The sequence below is a fragment of the Anabrus simplex genome, chromosome 1 (assembly GCF_040414725.1).
Source record: "Anabrus simplex isolate iqAnaSimp1 chromosome 1, ASM4041472v1, whole genome shotgun sequence".
Classification (NCBI taxonomy): domain Eukaryota; kingdom Metazoa; phylum Arthropoda; class Insecta; order Orthoptera; family Tettigoniidae; genus Anabrus; species Anabrus simplex.
In genome coordinates, this window is record NC_090265.1 from 1,255,077,228 (window position 1) to 1,255,097,396 (window position 20,169).

Here is a 20,169-nt window from a genome sequence, read left to right on the forward strand (position 1 = left end):
CGTTCGGAGAGTTTATGAAGCAACAGAGTATGGTCTACAGAATGTCTACCTAGCAGATATCCAGCTGCGATTTAGCTGCAATGGCGTGTGATGCAAAGCTATGCAGAGTGGCTAGGTTTGTTAGACAAGAGCCACCTGGTAGAAAACCATGCTGCTTGGTTGAGATATACGGCAACGTGAATGCGAGGAGACGCTGGTGTATAATTTTTTCCAAGATAAAGGATAGTGTGGGGAGAATAGAAATTGGTCGGTAAGATGAAACATTCAATTTGTTGCCTGATTTGAGAAGTGGAACGATATTTGCCTGTTTCCAGGTATTAGGAAAATCGCCTGCGGCAAAACATCTGTTAAATAATTTAGATAAAGGGACGCAAAGAGCACTGGCAGTATTTTTTAGCAAAAGAGGACCTATAGTGTTGGCACCGGTAGGTTTGTTGGTACGAAGAGTTTGAAGAAGGTTATGAACTTCACTTGGTGTGGTAGTTATGCTTGATAGGGTTCTGTTTGAAGCTGTACCAACGGGTGGGAGCGGTTGGTTTTTGTAAGGGACGGGAGAAGTTGGAGAAGAAATACCTGTTGAACAGTTCATTGCGATCGGCGCCGTCTGCTGTTGCATCGTTGTGGTTCACGCTGACAGGAATCCGCTCCGTCCTTCTCCGTGTGTTGATGAGACTCCAGTAGCGCTTGGGATTGCTGCGGACGTTTTCAGTGACGGTGTCTACGTGTGTTTTGTAGTCTCTTCTGACCATAAACCTCGCGTGGCGGCGGATTTTAACGAAAGTATTGTGAGTGTGTGGGTTAGGGAAGTCTTTCCACAGGCGCCAAGCTCTCTTTTCATTAAATAGTATCAGTCTGGTCTCATGTGATATCCAGTGTTGATGTTTGCTGGTAGTAGCCCGTTGTGCAGGTACGAAGTTTTTAATTGCAGCTTGCAGCCAGTCGTACAGCAGGTCAAGGGCCGATTCGATGTCAGTTATTTCGAGCAGACTCCAGGGACGGCATTCCAGGGCACGACACATTGCAGGCCAGTCGGCACGGCGCCAGATGTAGGTAGGGCGGTAGGATGTCCTGCTGTGAGGCTTTGAGGAGGGGTGGAGAAGGAGGAATGTAGCATCGAGAGACTGGTGGTCGCACAGGAAAAGGTTTCTGCTTGGGGTTATTGTTTTAAGTTCTACTGAGGAGAGTATGAAGTCCAGAGTGTTGGGTCCACGGGTTGGGTACATATTAAACTGTTTCAGTCCGAGGCCATTAATAAAACTGTCTATAAAGTACGTGTCACAGTTGTTAGCTGACAGTCGGGTAGTTGGAGAAGACCACTTTATAGACAGGATAAAGTCGCCCATTAAAATTACTTCACCGTGAGGGAGAGCTGCAATGACTGAGTCCAGGCACTGTTCAAGGTCACAGAATGGGCTGTTTGGTGGTCTGTAGTAATATCCCACAAGTACAGGGCGTCGAGGAAAGAGTAGCTCCACCCACACTAACTCACAGTTCCGTTCGAGATCTGTCCTTCGTTTACACGGTAACGCACTGTTCACTGCTAGCATCACTCCGCCACCTAGAGTGGCGCGATCACGACGGAATATGCTGTAATTAGCACTGAGTGGTAGCTCACTGTCACTAGCCCACGAGAGCCATGTTTCAGTAAGTCCGATCATGTCAACTTCTCGTAAGTCTGGCAGGGATAGTTCACAATCAGACAGCTTATTGTTTAGGCTTTGCACATTCTGACAATAGATGTTTATGTCTGTTTTCATTTCACAAGTGGTGGGACCGGGGTTTAAGTGAACATCTCCAGCCAGTAGTAGGAGGCAAAGCAAGCCCCTAATCGCTGAGCGACCAGGCCTAGGCTCGTTCGGCTCAGAGCTAGTAGGGAGGCGCCTATAAGTCTGGAAAATGGCGCATCCAGTCAGAGAGAACGCCGGAATGTAGTAGTTTCTCTCTGCTAGTAGCCATGCAAAAGGAGAACTCACTTTTTCACTTGCACACACCGATTCCTTAACTCGAATAGACCCGTGCAGAGAACCGTAAAGCGCAACAACTCGGATTATTAAAACACAAACGACACAAACTGCAGCAGCACTAAGCTTGCGCGTGTCTACTCTAGCCGCCATCTTGCATCTACAGCCCATGTTACTCACTGGCAATGTAGCTTTCTATAGGTGAAGTGATTTTTAAAATCGTTTCAGTAGTTTTTGAGGCTATTCGTTACAAACAAATTTTTCCTCTTTATATTAGTATAGATTACAAGGTAAGAACAAAAATGCGATCGAAGTGTAGGTACAGAATTGAAACACGCACATAAAAGTTGTAAAATGTGTGCATTTGTCCGATCATACCTTCACTACGTTAGAAGGTGGTGTTACGTAGTTCAATGCGTGTGCTATTGGCATGTGTTTAATATAACATTGTAGTACCGTAAATAGGAGAAAATCTAAGTAGTCCAATGAGTGTGCTATGTGATGTGTTTAATATCTGTGTTTATTATTATTATTATTTGTACCGTAAATAGGAGCAAATCCATCTCAACACAATACGATGTAGAAAAACGTAAATTTTTGTATTGCATACGACTGTGGTTGTTGTGAATAACTGCCACACACCCGCTCGCAAGCTACGCAAGTAAAATGCTTTTTTTTTACTGTGTAGGCAACACAGAAGGGGCATACACCGAAAATCAGTAAGGGTGTTTCCCGTTGTTTACTTCAACGAGAGTTCAAGATTCTGAGATAGAGATTTAATATTGAAGCTCAGTGGTTATATCATTGTGTGGTCGAAATTGATCGAATCCATATTTCCAATAGCTTAGGAAGAGGGAGCGTAGGTAGGTCCTTTATCTTTTACAGACACACCTCCCCAGCATTTGCATGGTAACATGGCTGATCATTTTACCGAAGGGACGAAACAATATTGTCGGGGTGCTGTGTCATACAGTCCTAGCATTTGCTTGGTATTTACTATGGGCTAGTTCACGGGGGGGCCAGGTTCGATTCCTAGCCAGGTTACCTGCACACACAGCCCTCCTGTCAATTATTACAGCGTTGTGGTTGCAGAACTAAGTAAGAGAGTATTCACGTGTCCATTCCCAGTCAGGACAGGGATGATATTGTTAAAATAGCATTCAGCTGTGTTAAAGTGCATTAATTGTTTAACTGACTAATTTTTTACTGCGGCAGAAGATGCTATTTCGATAAAAGTGCAATAATCCTTTAACTGACCAATTCTTTACTGTGGCAGATGATGCTATTTCGATTCTCCTGATTTATTACCTTGTAACAATAAATGTTAGAAGATGGTATCATCACACACATGAATAATAAGACAACAGGCTGTTGTGCTAGCCGGAATATTTTCAGATGTTTTAAATTCTAAACGAATATGGACAGGAGATTCTTTTATAGATTTATTATAAGAGCAGACTAACTACAATCAGTGCTTTACTTTTAAAATTTTCGGCAACGATAGCGGACGATCTTCTTTCAGATAATACGAATTAAGACTACCGAATACTTTCTAGTCCCTCTCACCTCCTCTACCCACACAGTTGGAAAGAGTATTGAACCAGTTTTTTTTCTACGAGAATGTCAGCGCTGTCCGAGACATTCAGCGTAAGAGAGTAAGTATATACCATTCTGCGTGTGTCATGATTATTTTTTTTAATTCGCTCCGCAGCGAGAGGACGCTGTTCATAGTTATGTGTTTGTCGGATAGCGACGTTAAGCCTTGTGCTAACCGCACAATGCTATTCGATAGAAGATGGGATGTGTGTTACTACCCTCTCCCTTATAACATGTTATTTATTTTATCTATCAGCGCCAGACGATAAGGAGGGACATCTATCTGTCGGTTGAAGACGTAATGCCTTAAGCAGACCTGACGATAACAGAGATGCGTTTTCGAGGAGGAGGAGGGGGAGTGTTCATAGTTATTTGTTTGTCGGATAGTACCGAAAAGCCTCGAAGATAGTGTAGGGAAGGGGAGATCTTTTTTTGCTATTTGTTTTACGTCGCACCGACACAGATATGTCTTATGGCGACGATGGAATGGCAAAGGCTTAGGAAGTGGAAGGAAACGACCGTGGCCTTAATTAAGGTACAGCCCCGGCATTTGCCTGGTGTGAAAATGGGAAACCACGAAAACCATTTTCAGGGCTGCCGACAGTGGGGCTCGAACCCACGATCTCCCGATTACTGGATACTGGCCGCACTTAAGCGACTGCAGCTATCAAGCTCGGTGAAGGGGAGATCTAACAAGATGACGTCGGGAAGGGCATCTCGCCATAAAACTATGCGGTTTAAGGTTAGGCCTGCATTTCCGGTCTTCTATAACATGATACAACCTGCACAGTTTGCTTAATCCCTGTCGTCATGTAGACTTGTTCATAAACAGGAGGCATATCACGCTGTAACGTCACGTTATTTGTTATTGGACGGTGGCCTAAGGCGTTTAACTGGGACAGGCCCAAACCAAAACAGCGTCCGTAGGAGAGTGACGTAAAGCTATGTGCAGACTGCACAACTAAGTACTCTGTCGGATGGAGACGTTCAGCCTAAAAATGTCAACAAAATGGCAAGGATAGGTACACCTGAAAACAGGATTGAACCTGTTTTTTGCGTCATTCATTTCATCTTATTATCTTTCCTGCGTCATAAAGGGCATCCAGTAGCCTATCTGTAAAACCGGGACAGACGATGAGGAGAAGGGCATCTATCTGTCGGATGGCGACGTAAAGCCTTGCACAAACCTCACGATAACAGGTGCACAACTAAGTAGAGATGCGTTTTAGGTAAAAGAGGAGGTGTGATCGTAGTTATTTGTCCGTCAGATGGAGACGTAAAGCCTCTTGGGGGTATCTGGCAAGGTGTCGGGAAGGGCAACATGCCGTATAACTGTGGCCATTTAATGTTAGGCCCCTCCAAGATGGTGTTGGGAAGGGCATCTAGTCGTAAAACTATGCGCTGTAAGGTTAGGCCCCTCCAAGAGGATGAGGGCATCTATCTGTCGGATGGAGACGTAAAGCCTTAAGTAGATAACACAGATGTACAACTAAGTAAAAATGCCGGGATAGAGACGTAAGGCCTTGACTTTTGTCATACTGTGACGTCACAGCTCTAAAGGCCTGCATCAGTCCCCAGTAAGACCACATCGCCATGGTTATGCATGTTTTGACTTGTCGGATGAAGACGTAAAGCCTTGAGCTAAGCTCTCAGCAGCTCGGGCTCAAGATGGTGACTGTGTAATTAGGCCTCACCAAAGTAGCGGCGGGAAAGGTATCTAACCGTAAAACTAGGTCAAAGATAGCGACTGTGTAGTTAGGCCCCTTCAACATAGCGGTCGGGGGACGGGACATCCGTAAAAACTATGTCCAAGATAGCGACGGTGTAGTTATGCCCTTCCAAGATGGCGTCCGGAAGGGTATCTATCCGTAAAACTGCGCCCAGGACATGGACTGTGTAGTTAGCCTGCTGTAAATGGCGTAGGGAGAGGCATCTAACCATAAAACTGCGCCCAAGACGGCGACTGTGTAGTTCACATGTAAGGTTAAGGCCATCCTTTTTTCAAATTTCCGTGCCTCACAATTGTCAAAAGTTCGTGGTGTGTAGCTAAGTCCCGTCAAGATGACAGCTGTGAGGATAGGGTCGTTCTCTTTCTCAAAGTTCCACGCCCAACACCTGTCAAAAAGCACGTGGTGTGAGGTTAGAACCAGTCAAGATGTCAGCTGTGAGGTTAGCCACGCCCACTCATTCAAATTCCGCGCCTCACACCTGTCGAAACACGAGCACGTGGTCAAAAGTGAGGTTAGGATGTCAACATGACAGCTGTCAAAACATGTGCACGTGGTCTTGTTTGTAAAAAGCAGCACGTTGTCGTGACGTTATGGGGTCAATGGCCTTGCCAGCGTTCAATGACCTAATGGGAAATGCTGATTTAACATCCATTGTTTTAGAACATACACGTCTCTACTACTACTACTACTACTACCACCACCACCACCAAATTAGAAAAAGTAATAATGGACTGTACAGTCCGACTCTTTGGCTGAACGGTCAGCGTACTGGCCTTCGGTTCAGAGCGTCCCGGGTTCGATTCCCGGCCGGGTCGGGGATTTTAACCTTAATTGGTTGATTCCAATGGCCCGGGGGCTGGGTGTATGTGTTGTCTTCATCATCATTTCATCCTCATCACGACGCGCAGGTCGCCTACAGGAGTCAAATAGAAAGACCTGCACTGGCGAGCCGAACCCGTCCTGGGATATCCCGGCACTAACAGCCAAACAACATTTCATTTCAATGCACTGTGCATGCAGTGATATTTTCTTATTAATTCTTTTAAAGTTCTTCCCAAAAAATTTTATGTTTAACGTATACTGACTAAGCTACCTGTAATTGGAGAAACATCTCTGTGGGTAGCCCCCTTTACTCAGGCGTCAGCGCGTCGGTCTCTCACTGCTGGGTTCCGTGGTTCAAATCCCGGTCACTCCATGCGAGATTTGTGCTGGACAAAGCGGAGGCGGGACAGGTTTTTCTCCGGGTACTCCGGTTTTCCCCGTCATATTTCATTCCAGCAACACTCACCAACCTCCCCCATGGTCTGGTACCTTGACGTGGTGGGGAGACTTGCGTGCCTCAGTGATCCCGAGAGCGATGCCGCCGGGAGCTTCGGCTCCTGGCAGGGTCACCCTTGCCGGTAAGGTCGAGGATGAGGGGCCAGACTAAATGACAGACCTTCAGCTGTAGGTCCTGAAGGAAGAAAATCTTTGTATCAGGGAGTAAGGAATGAGAACACCATCAGTCCTAAAGTCGCAGCATGGCAGGGGCAGAGGCCAAAAGAGGGCAGCCCCCTCACTGCCCTATAGGCACTGTGGGCCCATATCTCACATGCCCGAAATAACTTCCATGAAAAGTCAAAACGAGAGATACACCGGACTGCTGAACCCGATGGCAACATGGCGAGGAAAAAGGATTATGAGATTTGGAACATGGAATATAAGAGGATTAGCTGGAAAGGAGAATGAATTAGTGGCAGAATTCGAGAGAGCAAGACTTGTAGTGCTGGCACTGACAGAGACAAAAAGGAAAGGTCCAGGGGTGGATACAATGGTGAACGATCATGTGCTCATTTATAGTGGAGTTAGCATCAGACTAAGGGCCAAATCAGGAGTAGCACTACTGATCCACAAGAACTTCAGAAACAAGATTCAGGAATGGAAATTCCACACGGATAGAATTCTAACGGTCAGCATACGATTAGATCCAGAGATGGAGCTGATGACATTTATTGTGGTTTACGGAGTGAACGATGATGTAAGAAAGGAGGAGAAGGATAGGTTCCACGAAGAGCTACAGAATGTGGTGGATGACACTCGAGGGGAAATCATTGTATTAGGAGATCTCAACGGCAGAGTCGGAAACCAGCCAGAGGGAAGTGGCGGAGCTGTTGGCCGGCATGATGAGCCTGTGGTTAACAACAATGGTGAGAGGATTGTTGATTTCTGCGTTGCCAATAATCTCGTCGCAGTGAACACCATGTTCCCGCATAAGATGATACATACGTACACGAGGGAGGAACCCAGCCGAGATGAGCGCTCCATCATAGATTATGTGTTAGTGAAGAGAGATCACCTCCAGAAGGTGACAGACTGTCGAGTATACCGTGGATACGAAATAGGAAGTGACCATTTTCTCTTGATAACAACAATGGAAACAACAGCAAAGGTAAAGAGGAAACAACCTAAGAACAAGAAGAAAGAAAAGATTAAGGTGTACAAGTTAAGAGAGAACAGGGAGGTACAGGAGCAGTTCACACAGGAAGTGGAGGAGGAGTGTCAGAGGGTAGAGGAGAGGATCGAGGAAATGGACCTGGAGGGAAAGTGGAACATGTTCAAGAAGATACTATTAGAAGTGGCAAGTAAAGTATGTGGAACAACAAAGGTGGGGGAGTACAAGAAAAGAATAAGCTGGTGGAATGATAATATCAAGGAAGAAGAAAGAAAAAGGAAATGTGGAAGAAATACTTAAGAAGCAAGGATGCTGAGTACCATGAGATGTATAAGGAACAAAGAAGAAAGGTTAAAGACCTAGTGAAAACAGCGAAAAGACAGTCTTGGGAAGAAATCGGACAAAGAATGGAAAAAAATTATAAAGAGAACCAGAAGCTGTTCTATAGAGCAATGAAAAACATGAGAAAGGAGAAGCAATGCCCTCTAAAGTTTATAAAAGGTAAGGAAGGGAAATCTTAACAGAAGACATAATGGGGAGATGGAAATAACATTTTAATGATTTACTGAATGGAAATGAGAATGAAGACAGCCCATGGTCAAGTGAGGAAAGAGAGGAGACGGGGGGAGAAGGAGAACAAGAAGGAGAGCACTTAAGGATAAATGAAATGCAGTTGGCTATTAAACAACTCAAGAATGGGAAGGCCCAAGGACATGATGGAATCGCCCCAGAAATGATTAAGAACTTGGGAAAGAAAGCAGAAAACTTTCTATTCAAGATTATGGTGGAGCCCTGGAGAACAAAAAAAGGCAACTAGAGATTGGGAAGTAGCAGTCATCGTCCCCATCTTTAAGAAAGGAGACAATCGAGAGTGCATATCCTTGTTATCAGTGCCTCTCAGTGCTTCTCAAAGATCCTGGAGACTAGATTAAGAAAGGAGGTAGAGGCTAAACTTGAAGAAGCCCAATGTGGCTTCCGCCCAAATAGAAGCATGCAAGATCTCATATTTACTGTTAGGATGGCCAGTGCAAAGCTACTGGAAAAGAACAAGATCCTTCATGCTGCCTTTATTGACCTGAAACAGGCATTTGACAGAGTCTCGAGGTCCAAACTCTGGAAAGTCCTAAAGGAGTATGGAGTTAGCAAGTCATTTTGCAGTTCAATCATGAATCTGTATAAGAACTGTCGGAATTACGTGCGGACAAGAAATGTGAGGTCAGCAGAGTTCACTACGAGACCAGGAGTCCGGCAGGGCTGCAGTCTTAGTCCTCTTCTTTTCATCGTATACCTCGACCATATTATGAAGCTGTGTCATGAGAGAATCAAGAAATTGACGGTCTTCTCATGCGACCAGTACTATTTTCTGACCTGGCATTTGCTGATGACCTGATTGTTGTTGCCTCCAGCGAACAAAACCTGCAGCACAACATCAATGTATGGGTGGAAGAGCGTAAGGAAAAAGGTATGGAGGTGAATGTGGACAAGACAAAGACTATGGTTATCAGCAGGAATGAGGAGAGACACTGTATCATGGTCGATAGTAAACCATTAGAGCAAGTCACCAAGTTCAAGTATCTTGGCTTAGTCATCAGCTCAGATGGGAAGATGGAGGAAATAACAGAAAGAATAGGAACAGCAGGGCGCTTGTTTAATGCCACCCGAACAAACTTCCTCAACAAGAAGGAGATCTCAAAGGGCACAAAATTAGCCGTTTACAAATCCACCTTTATTCCCACATTGACCTATGGCTGCGAATCCTGGGTGCTAACAGAAAGAACCAAGAGCAGAATCCAGGCGGCAGAGATGAGGTACCTCCGGAAAGTAGAGGACAAAACCAGGAGAGACAGGATCAGGAATACAGCCATCCGGAAAGTATTGAATATGAAGCCACTGGAGAAAACCATCCAAGAATATCAATTGAGATGGTTTGGCCATGTCCACCGAATGTTGACAGACCGCTTGCCGAGGTTAATGAGGGAGGTGAGAGTGGAAGGAAGGAAGGCTCGAGGAAGACCACGGAAGTCATGGGAGGAGGGGATTAGAGAAGCACTGCAGGAGAGGGGACTCTCTGTACGAGAGGCCGTTGCCATTACCGGAGATAGGAGTAGATGGAGATCTCTCGTATCCTCGACACCTCACGGTACAAGAGGACCGGACTAAGTAAGTAAACACTCACCAATATCATTTCATTTCATCCGTCATTCATTAATTATTGTCCCCGAGGAGTGCGACAGGCTTCGGCAACCGGCACAATTCCTATCCTCGCCGCTAGACGGAGGCTTCATTCATTCCATTCCTAACCCGGTCGAATGACAGGAACAGGCTGTGGATTAACATATAATTTGAAATTTTAACTTCATAGGCGTAATTCGAACGTTTTCGTATAAATGCCTACTTTTGCCATCATTCCTCAACCCCCCCCCCCAGTCAAAGCACCCTTAGGGGTGTATTGTTTTAAGTTCCCTTTTTATTTTTATCCTCTTAAAAAAGAATTCAACCCCTTTCATTACACCCCCTAAGTTGATTCCACCCCCTCCTCTGCGGTGGTGGTGGTGGTGATTATTGTTTTAAGAGGAAGTACAACTAGGCAACCATCCTCTATATAACACTAATCAGAGGGAAAAAAGGGAAGGGATCCGACACTTCGAAAAATGAAGATATCGGCCAAAAGAAGACAAGGGCCACGAAGGGCGTGAAAATGAAAGACTCCCTAGCCCTCGCAAACCTAATAGCGTCGGGGTCGGAAAAGAACAAGAGTTGACCAAGAGAGGTCGGATAGGATAGATGAAAGTGAGGAGCCTGGCACAAGTAAGTGGAAGCAATGCCAGGACTCAGCTAGGGGCCCCGTGGTCGCCAACCCACGCTCCAAAAAAATAAAATAAAAAAATAAAATACGCGTGTCTTTATTTTTAAAGCAGATTCCAAATACCAGTTTTTTTGTCCGTAACATCCCTTGTTTTCGAGATATAAGTATCCTCAAACAAAGACTTCAACTCATTTTTCAATTCATAATACCCCCCACTTAATTGGATTTTCTGAAAACAAAAAATAAGTTTTTCTTTACTTTTAAAGAAGGTTCCAAATACAAATTTTCACAATATCAATACAAATGGTCCGTTATTGGACATTATACATTTTCCAGCTAACTCATTCCCGGTTGCCAGCGTTTCGCCCCAATGTGCTAAGTTGGGCTCCTCAGTAGATAAAAAGCATACCCATCAAGACGCATGGCCAGTGCATACCATGGAAGCCACTGCATAGGCTTCTTGGAACCACCAGCAGTGCCAATGCATTATGAGAGACTGTTTCATTACCAAAAATGAATGCCTGCCTGGCCATTAGATGATATATCAAGGCATTCAACCGCTTTTTCACCCCCTTAAGAGGATTTTCCGAAAACAAAAAACAGGGTTTCATTATTTTTAAAGGAAATTCAAATACCAACTTTCACGTCTTTAAACTGTTACGTTTTTGAGATAGAGATAGGTCAGTCAGTCAGTCAGTCAGTCAGTCAGTCAGTCAGTCAGTCAGGACAGGTTATTTTATATAGATAGATTGTATACACGCTTAAAGCAGAGCAGCCGCAGCTGCTATCGCGTAGAAACACCGTGCGGTCGGGCTCTGAATATAAGGGAGATCCTGTATATCAAGTCATTCATCTCATGAACTCCTCTAATGAGGTCGACATCCAGAAGGGCATCTGGTCGTAAAACTCGCTACGAAGATTCGTTACACTTCATACTCGACCCCGTAGAGATGGCCATACTTTTAGTGGAATATTTTTAGTAGTTGGCAAATCATCTGAAAATTCCAGTTAACCGCATTGCAATTATGTCACGCTTCCTGTAATGAAATTTTTAAAGTTACATTGGTAAATTTTGTGTGAATTCCTATGCGATTGACTGTAATTATTACATTAAACTACCTGTAATACCTTGTCAATATGAACTTGTTTATAATTCCTGAAATTCAACCAGAAGGGTTTAACAACTTAACGGCATATAAGGGCTCCACTAGTCGTCAAGAGTATTGCTAGGAATGTACAACGCCTCAAGAAAGTTTTCGTCTAACTAGGCTTGTAATGTTTACAGGCCAAATAAACGTTAAAACATTAAAGTACAAGCTTGACTTGAGTGCAGGTTTATTTATTATGTCCTGCGAATACATTACATATTAACAAAACATTGTTTCCTCTGTTAACAAAAATATGACAAACAAGATCACAATCGTCTCCTGCACATAAGGAATTGTTTTGGCCTATGGGAATATGTTCTTAATACTTGGCAGGTCCTCCTTTCCACTTTATTATCTCACGCAACCTTCTTGGCATGGATCTCAAGATTTTCTGTAGTTTCTCTCATCATTTTCTTCCACCCCCCCATTAATAGCTACTAACGAGCATTCTTGTTTGAGATATTGTATTTTCGTAGATGCGCCATACATGCTCAATCGGATTGACGTCTGGTGATTGCGGAGATGTTTCCATCCATCGTGGTGTGTTGTGTAGCAAACAGAGCTTTGTGTTCAGAGCAATGTGTTTGGGGTGATTGCCTTGTGTGAAGATGTAGCCATCCGTAAGACCCACATTGTTCCACCCTGTGGAAGATGTGACTTAAGTATGTTGATATAAATTCAGTGGTCCACGTTGCCTTCAATAAAACACAGTTCGCCTACCCCATTCGCACTCTTACACCCCCACACGAGCACAGATCCTCCAACATGTTTAACAGTAGCTGAGAGAATTTGCGTTTCCAGTTCACGATTCTCCTGCCATATCCTTACTCTTCCCTTGGATGCAGATATATTAAATAGACTTTCATTACCTTTTTCCAGAATTCGTAATCATTTATGTGTGGCATATTCAGTCTCTTGTGTCTATTCATCTCGGTTACGTATGGTTTTCTGCGGGCTATTCTGTTGTTGTATTCAACCTCATGAAGAATGTTTCTTATTGTCTGTGGATTGACATGTTTTCCCATTTCGTGTTCCACCTCTACAGATCTTTGTTGCACTCAATTTAGGATATTTTTTCACTTTTCACACTATCTAACGCTTTTCATTCTGAGTCATGACTCATGACTGTTCGTAGTTTGTTTTTGTATGTTTTTGTTGGATTATACCTGTATAACTGTCGTAATGTGCCTATTTATTACTTCGGCTATTTCGTTGAATGTTTTGTCGTTTTTGAAGCATCGTATTGCAATTCGTCGTTCTTCCTCTGTCGTGTCCTGTTTCCGTCTCATGCTTTCTGTTCTGATGCTCGCAATTTCACGGCACAAAGCACACTGACCAGCACATGTACACAAGCTAAAGGAGGGTGAATCGTCGAATGAGCTCGTTTTCTTGCTCCCTGGCGTGCCAGACGAATACTTGTTTGACCTCCAAGTGGAGTGGGCTATGATAGCATGTCATTATTATCAACTACAGACAATAACACTGTATACCGTGAACCGGAAACATTGGCAGTCAACTAGTTGTCGTTTGCATATCAAATATGGATTAATGTGATATAGCGGAGATGACGAATACTTTTTCAGCCGGTAATTAAAATTAATGACAGCGAATAATAACATATTTGAAGAATACAATGTATTATGCATGATTATTCGGCTAAATTAACCATCAAGAGTATTTTGGAACATTTTGAAGAATACTGCAAGTAATATGAGAATTCCAATACTCACCATTTTAATGGCAACATGCTCGTTGTTGTACAAGTTTTTCCCTGAAAGAGAAGAAAATAATATCAGTAATACTGCAAGGGTCCCCAAAATCGAAATAATACTCCAAATATACAATAACTGAAGCTTATAATTATTAGCGAAAATTATTAGCAAAAATTTGCGTTCTCGTGGAAAACCACCCGCACTATCGTGCTAGTTAGGGTTTATTTGAGCACATTTCTTTGCTGAGTGACACATGTTGAGAATATGAAATTCTGTAAGTGGATGATTTTATTTACAGTGAATCAAATATATGAAGTAAAATGTATTATGAAACATCAATATAGGATTTATATAAACAGAATATTCTTTGAAAAGTAGTCTTCGGTTCGATGCCGGTTGGGGACTCAGTGATTGAGGTGTAGGTAAATGATTAGAGAATGATTATCAGTAGAATCATTATCTCCTGTGTGTTCTTCCTCTTCATCAATATCGCCACCGTGATGAGAATAATCAGAATCATTGCCTACGTCTGAGGATATAGGTTCAGGTACTCATCATCATCACTGAGTAAGTCCTCACAATCAGATGCATAGGTTAACCTCGCTATTTCTTCATCTGATATCCAAAAAATGTATACAAATACATGCATTTTGTATTCAAATAAGTATACTAATGCTTAATTTTAAAAAATCTTCCCAGAATACTAATGATCACTTTTGAGGTTAGAAGCACACCATTACCTAAATTAAAACCTAACCCGCAACATCGTGCTAATTACAGATTGACAGTTTATTATAACCGCTAGGTTCAAAAAGTTCTATGATGATTTTAGGATGTTTAAAAAAGATTCACAACAAAATCAATATGTAAAATAAAATAAAAAGGGACGATTTAACTTGGAGCCGCGTGGTATGTTTTGTTTACAAAAGTTTAAACACATATGCTGCCTCCTTGTGCCCAACTATCGAAATTGTGTCTAGGGAATGACGGAGGTGCAGCCAGGGGCCCAGAATTGTATTTAGATAAGTGTCATACTATCACATTCACTCTATTTGATCTACTGTATATTATGTACTTATATAGTATAATTTCATATTGAAGTTAATAACAACAGCGCTTTTCAAATTTCCAAGTGACCCACGAGGTAAACTGTCAAGTGAAATAGAATGTACTCTCTCACTTGTGTCTAGAGAATGACGAGACCAACATAGGAATAACTGAAATATACTTATATAAATTACACTATCATAAGAGATTCTGTGGCTATTAAACTGATTATCGATACCTAATTCTAAAAAGTAACAGCTGTTTGCATTCATGCTACTGGCCATTGTGAGTGCTGCTGGCTGTACCTCGCGGAAATGCTTGGTGGGACGGGCTAAATGCCGAGATTACCCGAGCAGTTCCGAGTACAACCGATTATGGCTGCACCTCCGTCATTCCCTAGACACAAGTAACTATCGAAATAAAAACATTTGCAATACGAAGCGCGGAACCCGCACGATCATTGCAGCTCGGAGTGACGCAGGGAAACGGGCTAGTTTTCTTTTCATAAAATAAAAACCCAACTCGCACGATCTTGTGGCTCAGGGTGGAAAGGGATGCTATTCATACACAGTGACGGTGTGGCTATGTCACAGACTGTGAAGGCTGGGAGAAGTTCTCCCAGTCACTCTTGATCACTGCTGCGATACCCGAGTTTGAAATAGATGCAGATAATAATGAAAGAAAGAGGGCGGAATTTAATTTTCAGTTTTCGTTGTAAGAAATAAGTCATTTATGTTCATTGCAGTTTATTTATTTTGACCGGATGCTATAAAGAGTTAGGCCTACACCCTCAAATGTTCATAATGTACGTAATGAATTATAATTTTCATTATTACATTTTAAGAGGTGCTTTAGAAACAGTTCTAGTATAATACGGAGTTAAGGTGGATAAGCTGTGGCTTGTGGTGGTTTGGGTTTAAATTTATCTGATAAACTCACGGACAATCCAATCACGCTTAGCGGGAATGAAATAAATAGGGTTATTTATTTGAAGGCATCCTGTAAATCTATCTGGTAGACACATTCATGTTGTTGTTATACTAGTAGTAGTACTTCAATCTTGGACAGAAAATATCTATATCCTCAGTCGTGATGAAACTCCCTCCCGCCATGTAGGGGCTAGATATTATCACCAGACGCCTGTTAAATTTTAAATAATATTTTCAGAAATTCAGTGTACAGGGAAAGTCATAAACACTAAAACATTGTGCAAAATCATTGTTGCATTATGTAATTATATTACTTTTTGCTTAGGAATAACACGATTTTTAATTTTAAAATGAAAATACTTTCATTCCCATCCAAGGAATTCTAAATCGTAGCTTGTACGCTTAAACCCTGTACTGTTGTAGATTGTAATACAAAAATCAAAAAGTGTTAGTTTTCTTTGAATGTATAAATAAATGTAAGAAAATGAAACTGATTGTTTATATCGAGCGCAGTATAAATCAAACCGGAATATCCTAAAAGCTCATGTTTTTTGTTGTTGTTGTTGCGATTATAGAGTTTTATTCCAATGTATTCCAATCAGCACTTCGCTGAGTAGTGGAGAACTTCGTAATCACAATCGAACGTCAATGCTCCCTCGCTTTCCTGCAAAGTGTGTTCACTCTCTCGCTTCACGGTGGCGTATGATTGCTACGTAAGCTGCCCGCACGTCAGACCAGCCCCGCCGCACTGGGCTACCCTCAACGGGCGCCCAGCTGAACACTCTGATGTAGGCTTACAGTCGGGAGATAGTGGGTTCGAACCCTACCGTCGGCTGCTCTGTAGATAGATTCCCATTTCGCCACCAATAACATTCACAGCCATTGCCTTGCCAGTCCTAGCATTTTCCTATCGCATCGTCGCCGAACACCTACTTAAGTTCGGAGGTTTATAAAAAAAGTTTTTGTCACATTGTCGTCAAAACCTAGGTACGCTTGTACGATGTAAACATAACAAAAAGGCTAACCTAATGGTTTTATCAAGAACATGAGTAACACCACAACGAATATGTATGCTTAAACATGAAGATATTGGTCCTCGCGAACCAAGTTCGAACGTCTTTGAACTAGGACAGTGTAAGCCATGGAAGAAGAGACCAAATGGAAGTGATATCTCAACTTGTTCTCGTGCCATAAGTGTACTTATACTAGTTACCGTTGGTTGGGTGGTTACGAAAATATTTTGATTTAAACAGACTTCGAAAGATTTTGTAAATAAAAGAGGCTTGTGTAGTGCTCTTAATGATTCTTCATACGCATTGCAGATGAATATAAAATGATCATACCGGAGTAGAAAAGAATTGCTCTTATTCAAGAATCAAGGCTTGTCCACGGAACGAAATACTAGTGATGTGCGCGAGTGAAGCTTGGACTTGCGAGAATCGAGCCTGGTGGTACCGAGCTTCTCCGAGTAACTCGTGCGAAGGACCCTACTCTCCACGTTGACGTCACGATCCACAATTGCAATATAGGACCTGTTGCTGAGCAGTCAGAAAAAAAAAAAAATACTCCATTATCAAGTACTATCACAAGAGTTAAGTAAATAGTGAACATAACGTGAAACATGCGAGTGTAACACCGTAACATACTTGTTTCGAAATGCCAACCGTTTCATATGTTTGTCAAACAATTACAATCCTCCTCCTTTTATTATTCTTCTTCAAAATTGAGTTGGACTCTTTCCTTATATCGCCCATTAGGTTATGTTAAGCCTTTGGTATCTTGAGATATTCAGTGAAGATTAGGACATAATTTAACAAGTCAATGTAGGTATTACATACTTTCCCAACCTGACACTGACATGAAATATATTACAGCACATTGCCCTGCGCTTACTACTGAATATTGTACAATGTTATAATTGTCCCAAGTTGATATGACAATAGTGCACGGTCTCATCTGATGTCGTGTGCAGTGTTCACACCGCTGCGTATGGGTATGCATTGTGCTATACGCATTCATTCAGTTCCGACAGTCAGTGAATGAGGCCGACACGATGTCACCTCGGAAGAGGTCGGTAGTGTGGGATCATTTCGAACGGGTCGAAAATGTATCGAATAAAGTGGTACGTAATGTGTACAAGGTTGAGTTAAGTTACAATAAAACTACAAGCACGAAGTTAGAGCAATTGAAGACAAAACAACCAGGTACAGCACCGATGTCTGATGAGCAGGGAAAATGCAGGAGTGAAAGTTGGCATCATAGTGGTGCCAATCCAGGTATTGTATAGTGCACATGACCCTTGTGGTACATGTCATGCGAATATATTTACGTTCTAAATATTTTACTGTAATACCTAATATGCATGTTTTAAATGACCAGGTACAAAGCAAAACGACTGATGTTGCTTTAGTGAAGATGATCACTGACGATTTCCAGCCCTTAGCAATCGTCGAGGATAGGCAATTTCGAAGATTTGTACATACCCTGCATTCGAAATATAGTCTTCCATCTAGGAAGCGATTGCGGCACATGGTTACAGACAAATATCAATCAGAAGTCTGTGCGGTAAAAGCGAAGATAACAGAAGCGGAATGTGTAAGCTGACCATCGATATGTAGACATTCTTCTCAACAGAGGCGTATATGGCAGTCACATGTAATTTTGTCAAGAAAGATTTTCACTTGGAAACATCACTTTACGGACCGCTAGATTTCCTCAAACACATACATGTGCACTTATTGCTGCGGAACATGGGCTTACTCTATCTGATTGGGGCATACATGGCAAAGTAATGTGTCTTTTACGCGCTGGTAAATCTACCGATAAGGGACTGACGTGTTTCAGCACCTTCAAATACCACCGGACTGAGTTAGGATAGAACCTGTCAAGTTGGGTTCACAAGGCCAGCGACTCAACTGTCTGAGCCATTTAGCCCGGCAAAAATCACTAACTAGAATCAAAACGGAAGAAGTTTCAAAATGCAGGCATAACTCTCATTATTTTTCGCAGGAAAAACTTCGGATTTATTTACAGGAAGAGTGAACGCGAAAAACTTTAACGTTCTGAATTGTAACAGTTTACAACACAACAGTGCGTTTGGCAAGACGAGGACGTTCCACATTGCCTCTATATGTAAATTACGTGTTACAATATACTATTATCAGAAAAATAACAAATCTTTCCGTGAATCAACACCACAGTCGTGCGTTAGTTAAATCAGCAAGGACTGCTTGCTCCTCACTGTTTCGCCACCTTTAGCGTTAGTAGTCACTTGCACGCTCCCCACTGCGTCAGTCAGCTCACTTACTATCCACGTACAACGGTGATCTCATGATTCGATTAATTAAGTCTTGGGCAATGATTCCGATCGGGTCTTCCCATTATAAAACAGACAATTTCGTGTGGTCATGAGCATGACTCACAGTCATAGGGTAGGCTAGAGAGGTGAGTAATGGAATGTCGATTGTCAACTAAGTTATAATCCTGATTCATTAAACTAATAAATATTACAACCTAACATTGGAGTAGGGGTATGGCGAACCCATCGCCCAGTGGGAAACCACTGCAATCAGCCACCCGAATATTGGAGAGAAAACCATAACTATTCGGGTAAGGAGGAAATGCCTGCCCGTAGCCGGAGAACATCTTGAGGCCCTCCAGGGCTAACAACCTTGGTTGTATTCTGAATGAGCAATTTGCTCCAAGCTAAGCTAAAGCTTCTCAAGCATGATGGTAAAACAGAGACACGAAGTTAATACCCCAGGTAGCAACTTCTCAAAGAAATACACCGTCGCCGACAAGCGACGCATGGATCTCGCTCGGATTCTGGGGGGAGTCTGCGAGTCTTGGAACTCTTGAACAGTCACGAAAGCTGAAACCCATATCTAAGACTTTTTTGGCAACGTTCAACATAAACAGTCTAATACAAACTGGTAAGATGAAACAGCTGACCAATGGCCTCCACGAAAATAAAATCGCAGCAATGGCTCTGCAAGAAACTCGCTTCAGTGACGAAGATACATTTGAGTCTGAAGGGTATCGGTTCTTCAAGAGCAGATCTCATAAGAGAGTAATGAAAAACACCCCTATCTTAGGTACAGCTTTTGCTGTCAACACCAAAATCCTTAGGTCAGTCTCAAATTTTGGAGCTGTTAATGATAGGTTATGCCTACTATCCCTGCGTTGTGCAAATAAAACATATACGCTAGTCAATGCACATGCTTCAACTAATGAACAAAACAAAAAAGACCTGGAAGGCACAGATAGATTCTGGAACGTCCTGGATGCCAGATTAGCGAAAATCCCGAAACACCACGTCAAGATCCTAATGGGCGATTTTAATGCACAGGTAGGACGTGATCGGACACACAGGAAAGTTGTTGGGCTCTACCCGGCACACAAAAGAACCAACAAGAATGGAGAACGCCTCGTTGAACTATGTGATAACCACAACCTCCAACTGATGTCAACACTTTCGTCACTTACCAAGAAAACAGATGATGTGGAGATGCCCAAACAAAACAATAGGATAATTCCAAATAGACCCTGTTGCTATATCTCGAAGATACAGTCCGGAAATCATGAACGTTACAGTAAAAAAAGGGAATAAACATAGACTCAGATCACTACGTGTCAGTAATCAAGTTTCGGCCAATCCCTCTCAACAAAAACTAATAATGTCATTTGCTTGACGTCCCACTAACTACTTTTACGGTCTTCGGAGACGCCGAGGTGCCGGAATTTAGTCCCGCAGGAGTTCTTTTACGTGCCGGTAAATCTACTGACACGAGGCTGTCGTATTTGAGCAGC

The 20,169-nt window shown here is 42.6% G+C and overlaps 1 protein-coding gene across 3 annotated transcripts in view; it reads right to left on the reverse strand.

The window, feature by feature from the left end:
- The window catches only part of gish (casein kinase I gish), a 645,075-nt gene that overhangs the window by 456,070 nt on the left and 168,836 nt on the right, over positions 1-20,169 (reverse strand). For all 3 annotated transcript variants that reach the window (XM_067137660.2, XM_068225467.1, XM_067137661.2), the window contains exon 2: positions 13,403-13,443. In XM_067137660.2, coding sequence (XP_066993761.1) covers positions 13,403-13,443 — 41 coding nt within the window. The remainder of the gene's footprint in view (positions 1-13,402; positions 13,444-20,169) is intronic.